The 26317-nt window shown below is 33.5% G+C and overlaps 3 protein-coding genes across 3 annotated transcripts; all 3 read right to left on the bottom strand.

Annotated features, from left to right (window-relative positions):
• Positions 1-3614: 3614 nt before the first annotated feature.
• LOC110683103 lies at positions 3615-4280 on the bottom strand. Its single transcript, XM_021859457.1, has one exon. The coding sequence runs from the start codon at positions 4278-4280 to the stop codon at positions 3615-3617; it is 666 nt and encodes a 221-aa protein (XP_021715149.1).
• Positions 4281-10166: 5886 nt separating this feature from the next.
• Positions 10167-11553, bottom strand: LOC110682969 (putative uncharacterized protein DDB_G0283051). The gene has a single exon (XM_021859309.1). It carries the CDS (start codon positions 11227-11229, stop codon positions 10762-10764), a length of 468 nt encoding a protein of 155 aa, XP_021715001.1. The 5' UTR covers positions 11230-11553; the 3' UTR covers positions 10167-10761.
• Positions 11554-18520: 6967 nt separating this feature from the next.
• Positions 18521-24429, bottom strand: LOC110682968 (uncharacterized protein At1g04910-like). The gene is made up of 9 exons (XM_021859308.1): positions 23908-24429; positions 21858-22019; positions 21653-21725; positions 21440-21510; positions 21259-21347; positions 20669-20801; positions 20234-20466; positions 19624-20100; positions 18521-19298 (listed from the first exon to the last, which is right to left on the bottom strand). The coding sequence occupies exons 1-9, from the start codon at positions 24427-24429 to the stop codon at positions 19100-19102; spliced, it is 1959 nt and encodes a 652-aa protein (XP_021715000.1). The 3' UTR covers positions 18521-19099.
• Between the last annotated feature and the right edge of the window lie 1888 nt (positions 24430-26317).

Raw genomic sequence — 26317 nt, 5'->3', positions numbered from 1 at the left:
ACACTCGCTTCCAGGGCCGATGTTGCCTTACATCACAAGATGGAAGGATGTCATTGGCGATGGTAACTGTGGGTTTCGTTGTGTGGTCGAGTTCTTCTTCGGTGATCAAGGGCGATGGTATGACGCTCGAGAAACAATAGCGAATGAGGTCCTCGGTTATCGAGCCCTATATGAGAGGATTTATGGGCTTGGAAGACTTGAGATCAATGTGGAGCGTATTCGATGGGACGGTGGGGCGGTTGATTCTCGTCATTGGATGGCTACAATTCAAGATTCATTTCCTATTGCGACTTGGTTCAACACAGTGGTTATTATTCTTTGTGTAGGTCAAACACCAACCTGTTACTACCCATGCCTCACGATATTGCCGTTGCGGGCAAGAAGGGGGGGTCACAGCACCGGAGCGAGAGTTTGTCATCGCTATAGTTGGGGGCTCACATTTTATTTGTATTGAACTTGCACCAGATTCGCCACTTCCCCCGATTGCAGGTTGGTGGACCGAGAACCACGACCCAAGTGTTGACGGTTAGGATCAGCGTTACACAGCTAGAAGGAACATGTGGGATGCCTTAATTAGATAATGAACATATTTTTGTACTTTCATTTATGTTAAACAGTTGTAGTTATGTAATTTGTAAGGAATTTAACTTAATTAAACAAAGTTTCAACAAAACCACAAAAACAGTTGTTCAATCCTTAAAGTACATGACGAATAAATAGTATATAAACGAAATGCGTACAAGTGAAATAAAAATAAAAAGCAGCAAGTTCACAACCCCATCATCGCCCTCCAATCAGCTTGTAGCGCCTCAGCCATTGCTCTTGTATCACGCGACAAGCTCGGATACTTCTCCAGTGTCCTGTTGATGACCTCCATGGACTGACCCATCCACTTCAATTAAAAAAACAACATATTAAATAAATCACAAGTTTTTCTAATCATAATTATAGTACCAAAAAACACAACTACTTACGTAATCCGTGTTAGTTCTCTCTGGCAGTGTGCGACTCTCATGTGATGATGCAACTGGAGAAACACGTGGATGAGAAAATCGGTACAGCCACTGCATGTAACCAAGACCGACCGTAGGAGCACCACCACCAAGTCTGCTGAGGGAACCTATCATGACACTGAAAGACACACCAAGGACAAACCGAGTCCACATCACAGATGTCATCTCTAGCGGAAAGTCAACTCGATACATCTTCAAGTTCGTCGGTCTCTTTTCCTTCTTAGGCCTGATGATAGCTTGTGGAATGCCCTGGACGTATCCAAGTTGTCGAACCACTCGATCAGGCATATATGGCTCAATGATGCTACAATACTGGATGCATCCAATGAAAAGAGTAGCAGGCACGCGTCGTGCTGGATCAACTCCGTACGGTAGCCAGTTAACTTCATTGTCAGTCAAATGATCCAACCTAGCACGAAAAGCGAGAAGGCGCTCCATGCTCTTGTTGGGGCACCCCGATCCGACATCCCAGGCGGACGCACGAGGAACATTAAGCTCTCTGGTCAAGGTCCCCTGCTGAGGCCGAAAACACGGAAAGTACTCGTAGATCCACGCCTGCAGAAGCGTAAGACATCCGGCGATAGAATCAACATCTTTTCATGATGTTGTACCCAACTGCCGGTACATGTATGCTAGCACAGCAAAACCCTAGGAGTACTCACTAATCTGAACATCCTCAACAAAAAGCTCGTTGAGGAAGGAAGGATGAGTACGGTTTCCACTCTTGTCCAAAAACATACATCCGCCAAGTACTAACCACAGGTACGCCCTGTAATGGAAACTGAAGGGCCTCTGCGCCTCCAAGGTCGACTCCATTATCCTCTCAGTCAGCACCCCACTACCCTACCATACGGTTTTAGTACCGCACTTCTCATTCAGCTCTTCCGCAGTCATATCCAAGATAATCGAGCACGCGTCCCGTAAAAACGTCCGTGCTAGGAGTAGTGGAAACCATGGAACCATCAACACGAAGCCCTAGAATATGATACACATCATGCAGCATGATCGTGATCTCCCTGATAGGCGTGTCGCGTACCTAACAAAAATAACCTAACTATTCCTCCTAACTATGTAGTCGGACAAATAAGGGTCGAATCCCAAGAGACTAAGGTTCACCTAAATTATCTAGACTCAAGTAATTACCAAGAAAGAATCAAACAATGATGGAATAAACTAAGAGCTAAAGTATGGAAAAACTAGAATAAATCAAAAGAATATAATGAATCAATAAGCTAAAACATCCAAGATCAAGTATCACCACAATTGCAATCGATGCAATTATATATCTACCCCTAACATACAATTCCAATTAACACGGGGAAAAGTAAACTCTAACCAATACCAAGGACCTCTCTCGAGTATCAATGGCTTCCCTAACCCACAATCAAGCCTATTCTCATGGTATCATGAAATTTAGAAACATTAAACATTTTACTTCAATTCCCAATTATCCGTTCAACTATTCTCATGTTGAAATTCAAATCCTAAATCAATTTACTCAATTCCGTTAAAATCCAACTCTCGTTGTGATAGAAACAATGGAATAATAACAATACTAATTATCTCTAATATAGCATTGGCATAATCACAATCAATTTAGCATAGACAATTACAATGGTTATTAGAGAATTTAAAGAATTAACTCATGCATCAATCATAATTGGGCTACCCTAAATCTTGGAATAAGAAATCTACTCACACATATTGAAGAAAGCAATAACAATCATAATTATAGAAAACATGATTGAAAAGCATAAATAATTGAAAGAGAAAGGAATAGAGATGAATACCAATGATGCTTCAATTGAAATTACTCAAATTGTTAATCAACAATACCCAAATCTAACCTAAGAATTAAATTGCTAAAAGGAATAAAACTAAAGTTCTAGAGAGAGAAAGAGGACTTAAGGAAAATCTGAATAATTCACTAATGAAAATTACACTGGGTATTTATACCCTTAATGACCTAAAAATAATAAAATTAGAATTCGGAGTTGCACACAACTGTGCCCGGTTTGACCGGGATTGACATGGCCGATTGGGCACATGGTATAAACAACAGCGCTGCTTTCTTCCCTGAACTTCCTCTGCGCCCGATCCAACCGGGCAGGTAGCACCCGATAGGGAGCGAGGCACAACGTCTACCCTGGATGCCTTGCTGATCTTCATAATCTTGAACGCCTCCAGCCTCCACGCGCCCGGTCCAACCGGGCGAGGCCTGCCCGATCGGGCGCGTGGCATAAGAGCTTAGAATAGCTTCCTTGCTTCAACATTAGTGTCAACCAACACTCCCTTCTGTGCCCGATCTGACCGGGCATGCTGAGCTCGATCGGGCACAGTTATAAAATCTTCTTTTCGCTTCTTGTTCTTCAAGGATCGATTCTTGTTCAGCTCGGTTTTACATCCTTGTTCACCAACATCTCCAATATCGCTCAAAACGTGTCCGAATCATCCGGGAAACTCCAAGTTCCTGTAAAACTTATGAAAATGCACCGAACACACTAGAGAAGAGAATGTTAGCGGAAAGTGGCTCTAAAGAGCCTAAAACTATACAAGAATGTAGTGAAAAGTCGGGAAAAACATATGTATAAAACGTGTATATCACTCCCCAAATGGCACGTGAAACGTGTTCGTGTCTGGCTGCCATCTCTCAACAAAAGCAGAAATCAAGGGCCAGTCAAATCGCCTGAACATGATCTCGGGTAAGTGAGATAGACCACTGTCATCAATCAGTTCCAGGTGCTCTTGCGCAAGACGACCCCGCCAGTTACCCAATTCAAAACACAACTGTGTCCTGCTCAAACACCGCAGAACATTTCGCTCCTGCCCACCCCATATGTAGGCAGCCACGTGACCCCCAAAACTAGGAATAACAGTACCATCCTCAGGCCCACCTGGCATCGGCTCCTGCACCACCCATGACTCTGACGAGCTGGTAGAAGCTTGAACTTGTTCACTACTACTAACATATCTCCCATGGTCACCCCTATACACAGTACAGTAATCCTGAGGGTCATACTGTGCACCTCCAGCAGCTTGACTTCCTCGCTCTTCATCCTCATCGTCAGATGAAGGCACTCTAGTAGACGAATACATGGGGGCGCTCCCATGTGACTGATGCTCCCCCGACCAAGTACCAGCAGTCCCATACTGCTGCTCATGGTGAAATGGCGCATGTGAAGTTCCTGCACCACCTAACTCCCTCCTAACAAACGCATTTAAACGTCTTGATCTTGCATGACGAGGACCAGAACCCTTAATCTGCATTAAATAAATAAGTACAGAATCATATTTCAATAATAATTCAAATTCAAAAATATCAAATCAACACTATAATAAATCAAATCAAATAAACAATAATAACAACATTACTAACAATAACAATAATATTATTCTTACAATACTAATATACTATTAACAATAACAACACACTAATAACACACTACAAATAATTTCAACAAAATAATAAACCAAATCAAAACTATAATTAACCACAAAATTGCCAAAATTAAAACGCAACAACGACAATACCACAAACCAAAAAAAAAACAATAACAATAACAACAATTTCAGTCACCAACCATAATACATAACAACAATAACAAATACCAATACAAACCAAATAAATTTTACATAACAATAAACACAATACATAACAATAACAGACTTATTATTGCAAATATGAAGATGCAAAATCATGAATTACAAAGAAAAATCATAAAATACAACAAAAACAATGCCACAATTAAAATGTAACAATAACAATAATAACAATTTAAGTCACCAACCATAATACATAACAAATACCAATACAAACCAAATAAAATTTACATAACAATAACAAGCTTATTAAAATGTAAATCAAGAATTCTTGCAAAACTAAAACTCATGGAAAGAAATATTGCAAAACAATAATTATTGCAAAACTAAATCAAGAAAAAATACATAACAATAATTATTGCAAGACTAAATCAAGAAAAAAATTATTTTAATGCCACAAATCAAGGAAAGAAATATTTTTAATATAAAAATTAAAAAAATAATGCAAGATATCAACGAAACCGAGGGAAACAAGAAAAAAAAGAAAAAAAATTCTGGAAACCACCACTTCCGCCCAGAACTTCCGGAAATTTCAGGCGGAAACCACCACTTTCGCCTAAAATTTCCGGATGTTCTCCTCCACTTCCGGAATTTCTGGGCAGATGTCACGGTTTCCAGATTTTTTTTTTCAAAATTCAAAAACTTAAAAAAAAAAAAAAAAAACTCACCGGTTCGCCGCCACCACCACAACCACCAAACGTCCGTCCAATTCTTCGTCGGTCTGCCATTGTCTGATTTAACGTTTAATTGCTAGATTTGCTTGTGTTTGAGTAGCCTTCAACGATTTTGGTTTTTAAAAAAAAATTCTGATTTTTTTTTTTCAAAATTTCAAAATTTTTGGAAGGTTTTAGAGGGAGAAAGTGTGAAAGAGTGATTTTGTAAGACGGAAAATGTCTCGTCAGTGTCCTAACTTAGTTTATCGAGTATTTATATACGGAGGGCAATTTAGGAAATTCAAGTATAAAATGCGAATGTTACCTAGTAAATTGCGAACGACATTTAACAACACCCAAAAAATAAAGCAAAGTTTTAGAGGGAAATCCCCCTCCCCCCAAAAAAACTTAAGATTTTGCTTTAGTATATAGTAATAGATTTGTATGGACAACCGTGAAACTCCTAGACTTAAAAGAATAGAGCATCTTCGATTTTTTGTTCTACCAACTATATAGCATAATAAGAAGAAAAAATAAATATTTAAATTTGTCTATAACATTGTGTTTGTCAAATTGTGTTAATTAAGACTATGTTTAGTTCACCTTAAAACTAGGACAATAGGATCTACCTTATTGTTGTACTGATTAGAAGAAAAAATAAGTTCACTCGGTGAATTCAGATTTAAAAAAGTTATAAACATACTTCATCATATACTGTGCGATTTTTATTCGCCAAAGAACTTTTATAATTTCATAATGAAAAAAATATGAAAATTACTTATTAATAAAATATATAGCAATAAAAATCTAATAAGACTCATTCGATATTATTTTTCCTTATGTATTAGCGTACAATAAGGTCAAATTATAGTCAAATTAGGCAATCAAATTGGATCATAAAAAATAAATTCGGATTAGATCATTTAAATAAAGGTTCAAATGATATCAAATAAGCAAAAATCAGGTGAACTGAACATAGCTAAAAGGAAGTATAGAATCTTGTTACATTCATATGGATACATAGTTTCAAATGATCAACTTTTTCCATCTTTTCATATTCCATTTGTTTGTTTTAAAATGCAACACTTTTTAAAATACAACACGTTTTGTGTGCGCGTGGTTGGCCACACCATGTGGCTACTTGTAAAAGAACAAAATAACCCCTAAGTCCCCTATAACAGTGATCGAATAACCCATATAAGACTGACTAGTAACCCCTATAACATTGACGAAATAACCCATGTAACTTTAATCGAATACCTTTTATAACACTAATGAAGTAACCTCATAGTAGCATATGGCCACATATAATATAAGAATTTGTGTTTAAAATAATACTTTATAATTTTAACACTATTTTTTATGTTATTTTATTTACATTTCTCTCTTTCCATTGTCTCCGGCTTTCCACTCCTACTTTATCATCCTAGTTTACTTTTATTATGTTCTTTGATTGTATAGCTTACCTTTAATTTTATAAATAATTAAGAGCCATTTTAATTAATTATTTTTACTAAAATGATATTATTTTTGCTAAATTGAAATATTTTTATTAAATTGAAATTAATTTTACTAAATTGAAATTATATGTTATTGATTTTCGATTATATTTTTCTTTACGATTATTGATTTTTATTGAACTGAACTTATTTTAGCGGATATTTAATAATTCAGGTGAAGAGAACAAGACCTTAGTCCTCAAACAAAATCCATATATACCTCATGTAATATTTTAACAAATTCAATTTAATAACTACATTCGTTTCTTATTATGTGCAACAAAGAAATATTTTATGTCTCACAATAATACCCTTTTATTGCACATAATAAAAAATGGAGGTAGTATATAAAAACTCCGTTGGATCAAACTATTGCATGTGTTTTTACGCCAAAAGGAGCAACTTTGTATAATATTTAGTTTATTTTATTAAGTTCAGATATTTCATCAAAAACTATGCATAAAAAGTAAATAAGGACAAGTTAAAAGACTTGTCAAAAAAAAAAAGGACAAATTAAAAGAAATGGAGAGACCACAAACTACAGAATAAAATAATTGAGTGAAGAACAGAATAATCCTTTTTTGAAAGAGAAAGGGGCACATTACAAAATGAAAAAAATTTGCTCTTCATAGTTGTCAAGTCTCATATAATTTGAGATTATTTTTGGAGGATATAATATCCCCAAAGTTAGGTATTCCGAGTTATTTAAAAAATGGAGTTGTGTATTTTTACCAAAATAAAAAAAAACAAAAAGAAACAAAAAAAACGTTGTACTTGTTGATAAATCTATTATAGAGTGAGACATTAGATAAGATAACTAGATTAAGCCAATGCGATGCACGTATTAAAAAAATTTATTAGAATAAAATAACTTATTTATGTTATTTATTACTTCAGACATACTTATAAATTAGATCATAAAAACATATCTGTCATCATAAATTACATAAGTAACAAAATATAAAAATGAAAGCCGACCAATCTGTTCTAATCAAACCATATGCATACGAATTTATGTCATTTAAGAGTTCGAAATACAAATTAAAAATACTTGTAATTTAAATAAATAAAAGCACCTTGAAAATACAAAACAAAGAAAACATTTAGTGACAACATTAGTTCATGTTTGTATAACAAACATCCATATTATTAGTACATAACTTCATAGTTAGGTTGCTTGCACAATCCTTATGAATTTTTTTTTTTAAAAATAAACCTTATAAAGATAAAAATAATAATAGAAAAAAATATCCGTACTTACCAAAAAAATAATAATTATTTATGTATTTAATTATTGACACAGTCAAAAGATTGAAATGAAAATAATTAAAAATAAAAAATAACCAAAAATATATATGATATCATAAGTGCATTAGGTGGGAAATTTTATTATGAGAAAGTGGCACGTATACAATTTGGGGAGACGATGATGTCAGTAATTTCCTATTTTAGTAATAGTTAATAAATTAAAAATACTTGTAATTTAAATAAATAGAAACACCTTGGAAATACAAAACAATGAAAACATTTAATGACAACATTAGTTCATTTTGTATAACAAATATCCATTTTATTAGTACATGACTTCATAGTTAGGTTGCTTGGATAATCCTTAAAAAAAATAATAAAATAAAAAATCCACACATACACAAAATAACATTAAAACCTTTAAAAGATAAAAATAATAATAATAAAATATTTATAGTTACCAAAAAATAATAATAATTTATTTATTTAATTATTGATACGGTAAAAAGATTGAAATGAAAATGATTAAAAATAAAAAATAACCAAAAATATATATGACATCATAAGTGTATTTGGCGAGAAATTTTTTTATGAGAAAGCGACACGTATACAATTTGGGGAGATGATGATGTCAGCAATTTCCTGCTTCAATAATAGTTAATAGATTATAAAAACCCTAAAGAATTTCGCAATTTTAAATTTTCACAATGAAATTATTGAGTATTCTGTAAAAATTAAAAGAGATATATATATTTTTCCGTAACTACGACAAATCAATCGACAAGAGCTTCATCTTTGAATGAGAAAATTTTGTAAAGTTTAATTAAAGAGCATGCTATGAATATGATTGCTATCATAAAGCTTTGGTTCCCATTTCAGCTTCAAAGAAATTAAGGGTAACAAAGGATACTTAATTGTTGTCCATTTATACGGGAGTATATGTATGTAGTTTTACACTTTCGTTATCCTTTGCAATATTGCCAAATTTTACAACATAACAAAATACTTTCATCCATCAAATTCATGGAGTGTATGATGAATTCGGATTTTTCAACCATAATAAGTTCTAAAATTAGTACATTTATCCTGTTTAATGAAATATAGTTATAGCAAGTTTTTGAGGGACCTTTTTTGTTTGTTTTTTTTTTTTTTTTTTTTTTTTTTTTTGAATTCCATTTTTCATTATTAATTGAGCTTTTTTCTTATTAGTAACGAGCATAAATTTTAAAAAAATTATCATGCTCAAGCCACTCAACGATGACCCAAATGGACAAATCGTACAAGAAATGGAGAAATATTCCATGTAAAGCACTAGTGACGATTTTTTAAATTGAAAAATAGGTCAAAATTGATGAAAAATAAACGAATAATAAAAAATTATTCGCGGTAGTGATGATTTGCCCTTTTACAAGAGAATAGAAATTCATTTTAATTTCACGCAACCAATTGGATTAATATATATATATATATATATTTTTTTTTTTGATGGTAGGATTAATATTTTGTGAAATTACTAAAAATGTTTTTCACTAATTTAAAATCTGAACTTTTACTTATTTTAAGACAATGCTATGGAACAATAAATTAATGACCGTACCCCTAATAAATATTTTTGATAAAGGTTGAATCATAAAAAGAAAAATTAGAAACAGCTTTATTAAAGAACTCTAAAGCTTGCATACATTATACTAGTATTATCAGAAATAACCACTATATGATAATGATCTTAGTTTTTAAAATTTCTTGTCGTTAAAAAAAATTATAAATCCATAAAAAACACGTAATTTTTAATTCTATAACAATTTTTTTTTTTTTTAGATACAATAACATATATTTACTGATTTCAATGATGTTTAGTACCGTACGTGTTACTTCGTATTACTAGGAAATTATTTAATTACTTTACAAATATAATTAATTACTGAAATTAACAATAAAAGTTTCTGAAACGTACCATCATTTATAGTGTGTTGTGGCTTACAGATCTGAATTTCTGTACCTTTGTGACACGTAATTCGGTAATTCCACAAAATAATTTAATGTTTAGATACAGTGTAGTTTTCACGAATATATTTTCGTACCTGTTGGTTAAATCGCTTCTGTCACCCACATGATATCCAATGGTACGTATTCAACAATTAAAACACACGATAGAGAGAAAAGTCACTCCGATCTCACAATCAATTATTGTAAGTTAGTCTTACTCTTTGGATCTAATTGATAGAAATAAGGATGATAAAATTTCAAAAAATTTCATACAAAAAGGGTGAGGGGAAGGGGAGATCTATGACTACTACTACATAAAATAAAAATTAAAAGCTAGATTTGATGAAAAAGATCTAAAACCAAACAAAGTTGTTGCAAAAATATTTACAATTAGTAGGTCTTAGGCATCACTCAAAATATTTACTTAATATAACTCTAATAATATTAATAATAATACGGTCTTAGGCAATTTTGAATATATAATATGATGATAATAATAATTACCGACATAAGCCGAGGGCGGGGCTTTAACGTCCCATCCCCATGCAAATCTCACCATCCACCTCCTGGAGATCGATCGATGCTCCACTTGTCGATCTCTTGAAAACTCTACTACGACCTTATTCGCTGGAGCTCTCAGATCTCGCCACGTTAGACCACCAACTAACGTGGCAATTGTTGTAATAACCCTCAAAAGACGGGCTACTCCCGCTTTTGTTACAAATATTATCATTATTACTATTACTATTACTATTATCAAAGTTATGCCAGAAGGGTATGTTGTGCACCTGTAGGGCTAAGATCAGGTGCTTCAGGAAACAGAGGAAGCAGTGTTAGATCTGATTTTTGATCTTGATAATTATACGAAATAATATTCTCAAGATCATTTTTTCGATCTGGAGAGCTCGACTTTCTCTTCCTCCTATTATTACTACTATTGTTGTTGCACCTATTATTATTACTACTACTATTGTTACTATAGTCCTTGTTATTACTACCAGTTTTCCTCCTTCCTCGGCCGCCTGCTTTCGCATGACGGCCACTTCCACTACTTCCGCTTCCGCCTTCAGAAGCCGGTGTAGTCCCAGATACTGGCTTCGGGGCAATCGGTCGAAACTTGAGCATTATCATATCCATCTTGGACGTTTTATTGTAACTACCATTCGCCGCAACGTGGCCACCACCACCCCACCTCGCTATACAACACTCTCCACCTCCTCCATCAGCCATGTAATTGATAATACTAGCAACTAGGGTTCCTCTTTTTTTCCTTTTTTTTTTTTTTTTTTTTTTTTTTTGGTTGTTTGGTTTATTTGTTGTTGAGTAAAGAAAGAGGCGCACTGAGTATAATAGATAGGTAAAGAAAAAAAGAGAGATAAGGTGGGATTTGTAGTACTAAGGTAGACACGTGTGAGGAGGATAAAACACGTGTGAGTACTGTAGCATTAACAGTTAAAAGAATGTAATTGGATGGCATTAATATTTGATTAGCAAGGAAGTGGGGCCTACCACACCCCACCCAACAACAACAACAAAGGAAAAGACGACTTGACGAATAGTTGTGTGTTGGGGGGGGGGGGGGGGATGGAAGCCTCGTCCGTTAACCAATCACATTTCAGAGAGTGTTGTATTTTCTCTCTCCTCGTTTGAAGGTGGACACGTTGGCGTATACCTCGTGCGATGTGTTTGGTTGGTCGTAGCCTAAATTTTTTTCAAATAGGTCGGGGTAGTTTCGTAATTTCAATAAAGAAAATTTAGGTACACCATCGTACCGTCCAATTGTATGGTACTACGGTAACTTTTATTCCTGAGTTTGAGCTTCACTAATTTCAAATTGTTTGAAAGTAAAGGGATTTTCTTACCTACTCTCTAGGTTCACATGTTAACATGTTCGGTTCAGTGTGATTTTCATTTTAGCTTTTTAAATAAAAAATATATGGTAACTTTTACTATGATACATTGTACCTTTTGTTTCTACTCCATCCCGCAACAATTTAATTGATACATTTGCCAAAATGTATATGTAACTTTAGTCATTAATATTCATAAATACGTATTAGTAGAAGATATAAAAAGCTAATGCAATAAAAATATACTCCCTTTGTCCAATAATACTTGGGATGTTGGGTGGACACGTAATTTAAGAAATTTATAAGTGAATCCATTTAAAACATTTGTTTATTATATAAGTGATTCTCTTTTGTATTTTTATATTGTAAGAAAATAAAAAATGGGGGAAATAGGGGTAGTGAGGAGAGAGAATGTAGGATTTAATTGAGTTTTGGGATTTGTGGTCCCAAATAAAGTATAAGAAAATATTTTTTTTATTAGTGGTTCCATTCCATATTTGGTAACGTGTCAAGTATTTTGGGACGGACAAAAATGGTAACTATACTGTGTCAAGTATTATGGGACGGAGGATGTACATTGGTACTAATTAATCAAATAACAATACAACATATTACATAACATGTGTATTTTTACACGTTAATGTAGTAAACAGTAGAAAAATTAATTTAAAATTAAAACTGAGTAGTAAATTGTGTAAAATTAAACTATTAGGGATGTTATAAAAAGATAATATGATTACTTTTATGCATTAAAAGTGATTACTATAACAGACAAATTTCTTATACTACTTCCGTTTTAAATTATTTGCAACGATTAGAAATTTTGTACTCACACTTTATATCATATCGTTGCAAATAATTTAGGTACTAAAGAAAAAATCAACTTTTTTTTTAACGAGAAAAAAAACAATAAAAATTGTGAAGTACGTATAATACAAGTATATTTTAGGTTGTACTCCATAGACCATACCGAGTAGTAATTTTTGCTTGAGGATGTATGTATAACATTTAGGATTAATACTGTTTTTTAATCCAAACTTTTACCAATTTAGTTTCATTAATCCCAACTTTGGATTATTCCTCAATAATCCCAACTTTAAGGTGGCCTATCATTCTTCATACCCAACCGTAACTAAACCTATTATATCAGATCACTTGACACGTGTCAAATCCTGATTGGTCTAAAAAAAAAAAAAAACAATAACAAAAAAAAAAAACAAAAAAAAACCCACAAAATCAGAAAAACCCAGCAAACCTCCCCTCCCTCACCGTCCCACCCTAACCTCCACTACCACTGCCCAGTCCGCCGCCCCTCCCCTCGCCGAAACGTCACGTCTCCCCCACCCCTTGCGTCGCTGTTTTCCCCCTCCCCGAAACCCCCTCCCATTTCCCCACGCAGCCATCAAAACCTTAAAATCGCAGCCTCGAAACCCACAATCACAGCCACGATCGACAAAATTGCAGCCACCAGCCACGAAACGGAGGTTTTAGGGGAGGTTTAGGTGTTTTCGAGAGTAGGGAGGGGTTTCAAGGGAGGTTCACGAACGGCCGGCGTACAGGTGGCCGGGTTTCGTGGCTGGTGTCAATTGAGAGGAGAGAGAAAATGAAAAGGGGTTTTCTAGGTTGGCGATGGTGGTGAGAGGTTTTCGGTGGAGAGAGAAATTGAGAGAGAGAAAATGAAAAGGGCCAATTAGCCGGCGAAAGGAGGGGAAATGGTTGGCGACGGTGGCGAGAGGTTTTCTAGGGGAAAACCGGCGCATTTGGGCGTCCGGACGGCGTCATGGGGTGGTTGGCGGTTGCTTTTCTGATTTTTTAAATTTTTAAATTTTTGTTTTTTTTAAAAATATTTTTTTAACCAGTTAATTTGTGACACGTGTCCTTTAACAAAAAAAAAATTTTAACACATTCAATCGGTAACCGGTTTTTGGGATTGAAGAATGATAGACCACATTAAAGTTAGGATTATTGAGGAATAATCCAAAGTTGAGATTAATAAAACTAAATTGGTAAAAGTTGGGATTAAAAAACAGTATTAATCCTAATATTTATTATATACCCGTTTTATTTAAAAGTATCGTAGATAGAAAGAAGTGAGGTGTGTTGTTCATGGAGAGGGTTCCAGAAAGTAGAAGGGAGTCGTGGACCAATGAAAAGAAGGTGAATGTTGGATATGATGGGGGTGGGGAAGATGAATAGTACCACGTGGACGGTTGGAAAGCGACTGAGATTATATGGGAGAGATTTTATGTGGTGATGTCATCTTTTTTATATTTTTTTTATTTTTTATTTGGTTGTTCAAAAGGATTTTTGATTTGCGTGATTGGTGGATAGGGTTTTGAGTTGGATTGTATACTAAGGTTATCCTAGGGTTTTTTTTCCCCTAGATTTCGGGATTTTTTAATCTATACCTAAAATGATACTTGCAGTAATTAAAAGTGGAATTTGTAAGGTACACCAACAGCCACACAATTCAAAACTAAGGCACGTTATCTCTCTATTTCATGATTTTCATTCCTTGTACAAACTCTTAAAGTGGACCAGGTTCACACTAATTTATCATGAATTATCAATATTAGAGACACTATGTTTGTTTTATTAAAAAAAAACACTATATTAAAATAAAAGTTATTATGTTGAAATAAAATTTATTGTGACATCATTATAAAGAATATAAGAGGCTATTTTTTTTTCCTTAATGAAATTTTTATATACTGGTCAACATGAATAATAAAGGTCACTATGTTAAAATTAAGGTAATTATGTTCAACATAACGTCATACTTCATGCTCACAATAATATTAAAGGTCACATAAGTTTTAATAAAGATTACTATGTTAAAAATAAGGTTACCATGTTAAAATTACACTATGTTCAATATAACGTCAGTTGCGTTGCGTATAAACCTCTTAGGTCCACAATAACATCATTGTAGACCAGGTTTACGCAAGTTTTTTTCCCATAAATAGCTCTATTCCATCTATTTATTTATTTATTTATTTATTTATTTATTTGACAAAATATTCCATCTACTTCATTTTTGTATAAAGAAATTTATTATTTTGTAAAGGATAAGGTATTTTTATCCGCTAACAAAATGAGAGCGAAAGTATGAATTCATGTTAACTAAAATAAGGATAGAAGGTTTTTTACTAACTTCAAGGGTATATGAAGAAAGAAAAAAAAATTACATTTATGTAGAATAATTTGAAATAATAAATGAGTAAAAAGTAGGAAAAATGTATAGTATTTGTAATAAAAAAATATTTAATTTATTCAAAGACAGCAATATTAATAGGAAGATTATGTAGTTATTTTTGTGATAAGGGAATTTTTTTTTTTTTGAACAAGGTGTAAGTTGATTGTTTAATACACGATTAAAAAACATGAAAATTAACACCTAAGAATGGTAAGAAATTGGAGTATTATAAACAACCAAACAACTTTCTACCCCAAAAACTAAACGACCAATAAGGTGCAGAATAGTCTATCAAAAACTTTTTATTAATTTTTGGTAGTAATATTGCTTTACATATATCCCCCAATCACCATCCTCTTCTAGCAATTTTTTTAAAATTTTTGAAAAAGTTGTTTGAAAATTATCATCTTACCTAAAGTAACCCTATTATGCAAACCAAAAATGAATTTGACATCCTCGTGATTTATGTGTGTCCTCTTCTTTATGAGTAGAGTGAAAAAATATGCTCTAATAGTCGGTGTGCCAAAATCTTCTTTCTATGCGTACCCACCTAAATTATGTGACCGTGGTTCCCTTTCTGTTATGCATGTTCTATTCATATCAATTTATAAATAACTTTAAACTAATTAATAGCTTACACCCTCTAATTTCCTACTTAACTCTTTAAATGCATGTTTGACGCTAATAGAAAAAATGTTTGAGGATAAATAGAATACTTAATAAATATCATATGAAAGGTTAAAACGATGTGACATCTTTTCAAATACGCACTCATTTTATAACAAACATTAAAATTCAAAAAGTGTAACATCATCTAAAACCTATGAACATGTTCAAAAACAATCAATGTCTCAATACAACATATAAACAATGAAAGTCAACAAAGGCATGTAAAAAAATATAAACAAATTCAATCTTATAACTTTAATCCAACAAGGTAACCAACTAAGCTAACTGACATCTAATTCAGCACAACATAAACGAAAAAAAAAATACATTAGAGATGGATAGAGAGCTTGCCAGAGTAATCGACGAAGAAGATCGAATCGTGCTCTTTGATTATGAAAAGACCAAGGTTAAGACAATGTGACATCTTTTCACACACGCACTCAATCTATAACAAACAATGAAATTAAAAAAAGTGTAACAGTCATCTAAATTTTATGAAAATATTAGAAAACAATCAATGTCTCACCACAATATATACTTTTGACAAAAAGAAAGTCAACAAATTAAAGGCATGTAAAACATATAAACAAAACTCAATTTCATTACTATAATCCAACAATGTGACTAATTAATCTAGCTCACATCTAGTTCAACACGACATGAACGATAAAAAGAAATACTAGAGATGAGGAGAGCTTATCAGAGTAATCGACGAAGATCGAATCGGGCTCTTTGATTAAGAAAAGACCAAATTCATTCAAATGGATTTTCACAAAATGCATACCATAAATTATTTTTTAAAAAAGACTTGATTTTTTTTTTGCAGACATTGATAGTGATTTCAATGTAGTTGATGATGGCACGTTGACCAGGTTGACCGACCTTTGCTCCTCCAATGAAATTTCTTTCTTTTTTGGGAATTTTTCTTTTTCTTTTCTTTTCTTTCTTTTTCTTTTTCTTTTTTTTTTTTTACATAAATGATCACTGATCATAGATGCTGAAATTAAGTTGTCGACTATATATTCTCAAAAGTCAACTCAAAATTAGAATGGTAAAAGGAGAGAGAGTGAAAGAAACGTGTTTTATTTGTGGAAGTGATTGGAAGCTGAAAGTTAATTGGAATTCTGGAAATATAAGCAAAGAAAAGGGAAGAAGGTTGAGTAAGTTATAGTGAGTTGATAATTGATTAATTTTCTATTTGTTTAATTGATGATGTGTTTTGTTGTTTCTTTTACTTGTAATCGTAGTGCTTGTGTTGGTTCCCATGAAAGTTAAATATTCATGGAATTTTGTAATGTACACAAAAAATTTAATTCATGTGAATTTCTATTAATCGAGGGGGTTAGGTAAATAAAGTCATATGTTTATTGTATATATGTATGATAAATCACAAGTTTTAGTCCCTCAACCTTATTTATAATTTTCATTGCCATTGTGCAGTGGGTCATTCACACCCAAAAAAATAATAAAATTAAAAAAATCACATGTTTGTAAATAGTCAAATTTCCTAAAAATTTCTACTCCCTTAATTTCTTCTTTGTAGTGTTAAGCAAAAAAACTACTCAAAATTGTACGAAGTATTTAGGAATTCCAACTTATATCATTTTATGCTACCTTTATATATTTAGATATACGGAGTACATTGACTTTGACCTTGGTTGTTTGCTAGTATAAAGTATATTCATCTCAGTTAGTATGACCATGATTTTTTTTTTTTATTTATTAATATTTTACATGTTTAAGAACATTGGGTCAATATTCTAATTTGAAATATTGGTCATATGGTGTTCTTTTTTTTTTTTTTTTTTTTGGTAGAATACTTCTTAATTTTTTACCCAAACAATACCCTGAATTAATTACATGTAGGGATGTAAATATGAAATAATAGGTATTATGAATTTAGATTTATATGTTTAATATAGTTGGGGATAAACGGTTTGATGAATGCTAGATCTATATGTTTAATATAGTTGGGGATAAACGGTTTGATGAATGCTAAATGTATATTAAGTCATAGGTTATAAATGTAATGTGGATACCATGTGTATCAGTCCGACATTTCCATGTTTTTAATTAGTACTATAACCTTAGACACTTAATCAACCACAACTAGTACACATTATGCAGCAGAATCGATCATTAAACGATCTTGGAGTTATGGGTTATGGGCCCACAATGAAAACTTTAGAATGAAAATCTTAAAGAAACTTTTTTAACACAAAAGGAAGCATGCATTACTTGGGCAAAACCCTTAAAAACTATTACATCCTAATGTCCAAAGAATAGCTTATATGCAAAATGCATTATCTGAACATAATCCAACCAATGTACTATACTACTATGCTTCTAATATTGTTTTTAAAACAGATAACTAGAGAAAGATGATACAACCAGAAAGAACTAAGTGGGGTGAGGGAGAGCATTGAGATCAGCTTCATAAGTAGCAGCAGCGCTCATAGGACAAACAAAATGATCAACATAGCCCATATGCATATCCATTGCATATTTTGCCAGATAATCAATCCTAATCAAACTTGAATAATCATAATCAATCCTCATTACAACCTTGACTCCTGATACAAAATTTACACTAGTTTTATGTATTTTCTCATCTCAAAAATCTTCAAATGAGCAAAAAAATATCACATATCAATAAATATTTTTCGTGAATAAAACACAGTAGATACTTGTACAGAGTAGCAAACAATGTACTGGTTGTTAATTTAGAACTGAACAATAATCATATGGGAAATTAGACTCTTCAAATCATAGGTCATCATCTTATAGTAGTTAACATGGAGCACTGTTGACAATGCTTATTTCATTGAACATTATTTTCAGTTGAGTTGTGTGTACATGAAATCAAGCGGCGAATCTAATGGCTCATTGTCATTCGCTTGAATATTCACTTGGATAGTCTGGGTGACAAACAATTACTTCAGACTTTATTTCTTTGTGTTAAAAAAGCACCTACACTATATTTCGTATTTAACAAAAAAGAAAGGAAAAAAAAAGGCATCACCGAGGAAAATAAAAAAAAATAAATAAATAAAAATAAAAAAAGAACCAAAATTATTGCTTACAGGGAAATCATTTTTGATATTTCCCTTCTTCAGAAAGCCCTTTGAAATGATTATAATCAATCCGAACTGCTCCACAATGTCCTACGCCCATCAGCACAAGCTCATGAGTTCTCATTCTGCACCCAGCTGAAGGAATTGTACCCAGCAACATGTTCAAGTGAGTTCCACATTCACAAAGTTGGGTCTTCCGCATTTCAGAATCTCAGGAATCAACTTCCCCAGAATGATGTTCAGACATCAGCAATCTTCGAACTTCATCTCCGACTGCTTTACTTATCTCAAACAAACATTTAGTCGGATCACTATTTCTTCACTGATTCACATACACATCCCGGAAGTGGATTTGCGTAGAAACTTTCCTCCAATTTCGGAAACTCCCCAGGTTCCCTATAATATGGACCTCCCAATCGGTCTTTATGCATCTTTTGCACTTTTGAACTGAACTTCTTCCAAGTGACCTTTTCTTCATCGTATTCATCAATAGCCTTCACCAAATTCATCCTGCAGGCTTTCTAATTATATGAGAAAAGTGGGCTAGAAAAGGATTTTATTAGATCAATGTCTTTTGTATAGGACCTAAAATATAAGCCTAAATTCTTAAGAAAATTAATTATACAAGGATATGAAGGGCGAAATACAGGGCAACTATATTGTTGAGGTAACACATCAAGTAATAAAGTTGAACAAAGTACTAATTCATAAGGGACATTTTCATGGTAATTTTAATGAATTTTAAATAAGGATTTTAAAAAGAAATGGCCACACACACACAAACAAAAAACCCAAAAAATATACATATATGTCCGGTAGAAAAAGCAAGTTTTACCTGTCTGGGTTGATGGTTTTCTTAAACCCATCAAATCGCCTATGACCTTGCACTGCTTTTGCCATATTTCCATCGTAGGTGTAGACAAATACATCACTCTCAAGAGCAACAACATAGTCTATACCAGCCAGCATATTCTGATGGTTCTTGAAAGGTTTCAGCTCCTCTTCTGTAGCAAGAGTTGAATGTGAGAAGATATTAGGATATTCATCTGTGAGGTACTGCATACTTCCATTTCCAAAAGCTTCACCAGCAACCAAATAGATTCTTGTGTCAGATGGAAAACCCAATCCTTTCAGGAGTAAAGAAGTCTCTCTAGGGGTCAATGGGCAACCACCAAGTCTCCTCCGCTCTGATCCATCAATATCCTTCTCCTTCCAATGACTGACCTCATACCGCATCTTTCGAAGCTCTTCATCTTCTTCTGCAGTCAAATTATGACTGCAGCCGGTAAAAGCAAGCATATCCTTCTCATACCTAACATGAAACAATTTTTTTTTTTTTGAGAAAAAGTAGCTTAGTAAATTACATGGAATACATGTATTATTGATCAGGAAGCATATAGGTGCAAGTGCAACTAGCACTTCTGAATGGGATCGACAGAGCTAACCTCAGATGGAGAGCAAGATAAGGGCCTCCATTTTGTCTCATTCTTGCAACTAAGGTCTTCCCAAGTTCTTCAATGGGGGATGAGTACTTTAATGCTCTGTAATTAACTTGACACCTCAGCTTTTGTATGCCATTGGGGAGACCATTATTAGCAATCCGGGAATCAGTATGCGTAAAGTACATTACTTTGTGCTGCTTCAGAAGTGGGAGAACTTCTAATTTATAGTAGCTAGCCTGATATATTATAGTTTCAGTCAAATGCTAATCATAATAGCATAATCTACTATATGAAGAGTTGAAGACTATACAAAGTGCATTTTGATCATTCATGCTCTCAGAATCTAAGCACAGTTTTTATTTATTTCATTATTAAGAAAAGAGGACTAAAGCACTAAACAAAAGAGTATAATTTGAAAGATGGATGTCTTTATCAAACCTTAGACCAAGATATGGGTGTTTTTGTAAAAGGCTCAATATCTGCAAATTCTTTCGGTAATGCTTCAACTATATGGATTTCATCCTTTAATGTCTCCATGAAGTGCTGCCAATCAAACAAATCTTTAAACCCGCTGTCAATGCATAAGAAAATCAGTTAATTCTAGTCGTAGAACCACCTTGTAATGCATGCAGTAATTGTTTTAGGAAGCTATTCCATAAAATCTAAGTATGCAAGGAATAACAGATTTTTTTTTGCCGCAGAGAAATGCCATGGCCCATGATGCTAGTCTTAGAAAGATTGACACAAGGACAGAAGCATAGGCACAAACATAAAGAGAAAGAGAAGATTGAACACAAACATTTTGTATCAAATACATGCATCCCAAGTCAACTACTACTTACAAATAACAATAAGGAAACAACAGAGATAATGAGGAACACAATGAGGAAAACCAATATTTGGCTGGTATGAGTGATACTTGGAGGGGGAACATGGACCTAAGGGTTAGTTCTGAGTGTTGAATGAGGAAATGAAGATCATTCACAATATAATTTTTGGGAAATAATGTAGAAAAAAGAGTATGTTACCTTTCATCAGCCCAGTAAGATGTGTGATCGAGAGAAGGAAGAACAAGAGTGGCTTTCATGATTTTAGCAACAGCAACCATATCACAGATCTGCACTCTAAAATTAGTACTTATGAGATCATAGTCAAAGCTAATAACTCTTATAAATTACATTAGACCATGAAAACAAACAACCACCATACCCCAAATCTCATCTGATTCAAGCCACCATTAGCATTTATGAGGATGTAACCATTTGTCCTTTCATCCAGCTCTGCCAAAGGAAAACAAATGATAGTGAGGAACCATTACATAAAATGAGCACATTCCCATACATAATGATGATTCTTATAAAATATACAGAAAAAGGATTAAAAATATGTGCATACATGCACAACATCTATGCAGATTCATACTTTTATGCTTCTTTGGCAGATCAATGCACTGGCTGAAGTTTCCGCTGCTTGGTCTGGACCATATGTCAGAACACTACAATATAGAGCTAAGCATGAGCGATGCAACGAGTGAAAGAAGTTAGAGAGCTTGAAATGTATATATATATATATATATATATATATATATATATATATATATATATATATATATATATATTGAACTTACTTTACTCCCACTATTGTCATTACTAACTACACCAGAGGCCACCATCATCAGAGTCCGTTCAATTTCACCGCTCTCTTGTCTAACACCTACTCCTTCTCTGTAGCTATAATCAGGAACGTTTTGATCTGCCTGGTATTGAAGAAATTGAGAGCCAGAATGAACCTAATATGAAGAACAGACAAATTATTACTGGTGGAAAAAGAAACAAACAATTAACTAAGTTTAATCCTTAAACAGGAAATCTGTAGGCCCTTATGATATCAACAGGTTTAAACAAAATTTTGCATGGCATGCCCATGCTTAGTTATGCATGTAGTAACAAGAAAACAGTTAAAATGCAGGTCACTTTCAATATTGTTGAATAGCCTTGACATTTACTATACATTAACAGAGAGAATCTTTCTTATAAAGTTAAATAGTTACACTACATAGATCACTGAGTCACTGACAGAGTGACAGTACAGAAGCAAAGGTACTCAAACCCATAGACCTGAGATCATAAGGGCAACAGTACCAGCCATATTTACCAACTCAAGGACTTGAACGATTACAAAGAATTTGCATCTTTCAGTGCTTAACTACTACGAGTTAACATTGAACTAGATTCTTAAAATCAGAAAAGAGAAGAATCCCCTGCCAAATGCCCAAATCCCACAGCTAGATACTTCTTGCAAGATACTTGTAGAGATGGAAGAGTCAAGAGGCTAAATATCACCTTGTCATGCATCTTCATTTCAATGTCTTCACTTGAATCAAAAAATAAATGGGGAATATAGCAATTTTGATCGAGAAACATAGTTTCATCTTAAATTAAAGGTCTCCTCCAGTCCTCTGCATTTCATGTAAACGTAAACACAAAATGAGGAATTTCTCTCCCTTGCATTTTATTACCCTTCCTCCACTCATATTTTCTTACCCTACATGGCTACATATCCCATCCCAAATTGCCAATTGGATGACTTGCCCAATCCTATGGACATGAAGTCATGAAGGAAACACTGCTAGCCATATTTACCTACTCCAGATTTCCCATCTATTATATCTTGAAGGTTAAACTAGATTCATACGCAAAGTGATATTACTCCCCATCAAATCCCATAGCTAGTTACTTGACTGACTTACGAAGATACAACGGTCAGGGGGAAGATAACACCTCGTCATGCATCTTTTTTCTAATTTCTTCACCTGATACCATACAGTAAATGGTGAAACAGGATGTTCTGAAATAAATAATAAAAAATTGTTTTCCCTCACCCAAGCTTCTCTTCCTTTGGTTTCATATAGAGCATCAAACAAATAATGGATGATGAATTCCCCTACCTTGCATTCTATACTATCCTCCACTCCTTATTCCTACCTTCATAATCTATCCCAAAATGACAAATGGGAGACTTACATTACATTTCTGAGTTACCAACTATCAAGGTATTCCTTATAGATTAATTTTCAAACATTACTAATATTAGTACTCATACTAATATAGTTATATAGAGTAATATATGCCAACTCCATAGTCCAATTTTTGATCCAACTCCTTTTGTATTTCGAAGATCAATCGAAACCCAATGAAATACATAATTACTACGAAGTATACATTTGAAGACGATTGCTTTATAGGTCAACCACTCAGATTAATAATTCTACATACTCCTAGTAAGCACCATTTGGGAATACTTAATTCCCTCAAATAAGAAATGATTGTCACTAACAACAATACGCTTCGGCCAATCGGTGCTTTCCAAAAAAAAAAGTCAGCTCCTTAAACTTTTCAAGTTTTCATAGTTCATACACAAGTCACAAAGCATACTATAGCATGGCAAAAAAAAAAAAAAACCACCTACCCTTATTCTCCATTCCATTGACTTACCTAACAATTTAACATAGTACTAACAAAACTTGAAATCAAACAAACAACTAACTAACAATTCATCAAACACTAAAATTAGAAAATAAATCAAATCCATCTACTCTTAACATAAATCCCAACAAAAATAACAATAAAAAATTAACAAAAAAGTAGTTTAATACTGTAACTAAAAGTTAGCATTACCTGAAGATTAGACTGAGTTGAATCAATCATGGAAGATCCAAATAACCCACCTTCAAAAATCCTAAAAACACCCAAAAGCAAACAAACCCCACAAAATAGAAAGAACATCCATTGACCTAATTTCTTCCTCTCTCTAAAACCAAGCTCAACAACCCCTTTAACAGCATCAGATCCAAGAACAGAAGAAGAGTGTTTCTTAATTCTATGATGAAGCAATCCAAAATGATTCTGGGTTTGTTTCTTTTCACAAAATGAATCAAACCCATCAGGAGAAAGAGGCGTAGAAGCAGGATCAGATCTGGGTGAGTTCAAAATTAGGTCAATTTCATGGTGAGTAGAGAGAGAATTTCCGCCGCCAGTTGGGGTGGTGCTAGTCGAAGGAGCATCGTTAACGGCGGCGGAATTGGCGGCGCGTTTGAAGGAAGGAGCTCGCCGTGTCATGGAGCTCGAGAAGCGAGGACTATTGACGATTTGAGGGACGCCATTATCGGTAGAAGAAGAGCGGTGATGGTGAAAACCCATGAAAATGGTGAAGGGGTTTTGTAGGAGAGAGAAAGTTGGATGTTAGTGGGGGTTGATTAAGAGGAGTGGAGCTTTAATGGAGGACCATTCACCATTAATGGAGGAAGCGAAGGTTGAAGAGAAAGCGATTGGGGAGGAGAGAGAAAATGGTATAAAACGCGGTATAGTTGTATTTAATGTATGATATGATTGATGTCTGGAAATTAAACGAATAATTTGAGTTGTTTAATGGTGATGTTTGAAAAATATGATTAAAGTAGTTATATAATCGTGTTGTTCATAATTGCAATTGGGCACGACCTTTTCTGGAAGAAGAAAAGATGAGCTTTTTTTGGTAAATAATCCTTACTACGACGACTACTAGCACTACGGGTCCACGCCTCTACGTCTAGATATTTAGACTAAAAAACTTGTATAACTTGTAATCATCGTTATGTTTATCGTTAGGATAGCGGCTAACCACACAATACACATGTGTCATAGCCTAGGTTGCACAAGAGCGGGTACTGATATGGACACGGGTACAAAACGAATACGGTAAAACGTCTATCTCAAAATAAGGGATACGGGTGCGAGATGTTAAAATTCATATAATATATCTTAAAAAAACGAATTTAACTATATATTTGTCCTTTCGTGCTCTCATTAGATCATATTATATCATATTAACAATGAGCTATATATAAAGGCATCCATATTATTTAATTATTATCTTATTTATCTTACTTTACTTAAATTTTCTCATAAATCATAGTAGGATACTGTCCGAGACGTATCGTCGTGTGTTCCACGAGTGTCGGTGTCTGACACGGTGTCCACGACAGCTGGATGAAGTGTCTATGTATCCTAGGTCATAGCTAGTCATATACGGCTAATACGGGTAGCTCTTTTCGTTTGGTCTTGTGTTACAAATTTAGTTGTTGACAACATTAATGAGGAATGATATTGTAAATAAAAACTACCTCCGTTTTTTTAGTTGAAACGTTTTGACTTTAACACTATTCACACACTTTCCTTTGACCGTGTTTAGTGCTTTATACGTAACTAGGTTAAAATCTCGTGCAATGCACAATTGTTAAATATTGTTGACAAAAATAATATTAAAAAATATAAAGTATATAAAAGATATTCAGAAATATTTCATTTGGGTATAAATGGAAAATGATAGTCAAATTGGAAAAAAAAATATCATAACTTATAAATAGTTTACATAAAGATTTTGAAATAAAAAAAAAAAAAAAAGATTTGCTTCTAGTATAGGTTAATAGATGAGAAATATAGTTATGTGGGATCTTGTTAAATTCGTCACGATATATATTTAAAAAATATCAACTTTCATTATTTTTAATAATAGGTAATTAAAGATATTAATGGTTGAATTTGTGTATTGGCAAACGTGACTAAAGAAACGTGTCAGTTAAAAAGAGGAAGTATATTTTAGGTATATATGTCCACACACTATATTAAAGATTTTTTTAAAAGAAAAGTAGTTAATATTATTGAGGGTAAATAAGTAAATAAATATTTTAGATGGTATAATTGTACAAACGCTATTCATAAGAGTAAGTATATCAAACTTTTTAAAAGAGAATGAAGGTAAGGGATAAGGTCAAAAGGAGATAATATTGCAAATATAGGTAATTAGAAATTTAAAGACTTAAATGCACCCATATTTATATGTGAATGTTAGCTAACTTTAAAGGTGATCATTGGGCGGGTTGGGCCAAGCTTCGGATCGAAAATTATGTGCCCAAACCCGCCCAAACTAGCCGGACCATGTGGGCTTTTGGTGCCATTTTCGGGGCGGGCAAAAAAAACACTGCTAAAATTGTATAAAATGGCATTCACAAGCTTGTCCAAAAAAATAAAAAATCGAGCTTGGCTCGAT

Source organism: Chenopodium quinoa, unplaced genomic scaffold (assembly GCF_001683475.1).
Source record: "Chenopodium quinoa cultivar QQ74 unplaced genomic scaffold, ASM168347v1, whole genome shotgun sequence".
NCBI lineage: Eukaryota > Viridiplantae > Streptophyta > Magnoliopsida > Caryophyllales > Amaranthaceae > Chenopodium > Chenopodium quinoa.
This window is presented reverse-complemented; position numbering and strand designations above follow the sequence as displayed.

Excerpts from the sequence above, each read along its gene's own strand:
- LOC110683103 (XM_021859457.1), bottom strand. The coding sequence starts at position 4,280 with ATGCAGATTAAGGGTTCTGGTCCTCGTCATGCAAGATCAAGACGTTTA.
- LOC110682968 (XM_021859308.1), bottom strand. The coding sequence starts at position 24,429 with ATGGGTTTTCACCATCACCGCTCTTCTTCTACCGATAATGGCGTCCCT. Across the intron at positions 22,020-23,907 it reads CAACTCAGTCTAATCTTCAG|GTTCATTCTGGCTCTCAATT; the intron begins GTAATGCTAACT and ends TCTTCATATTAG. Across the intron at positions 20,101-20,233 it reads TATCTTGCTCTCCATCTGAG|GTATGAGAAGGATATGCTTG; the intron begins GTTAGCTCTGTC and ends GTTTCATGTTAG.
- LOC110682969 (XM_021859309.1), bottom strand. The coding sequence starts at position 11,229 with ATGGCTGATGGAGGAGGTGGAGAGTGTTGTATAGCGAGGTGGGGTGGT.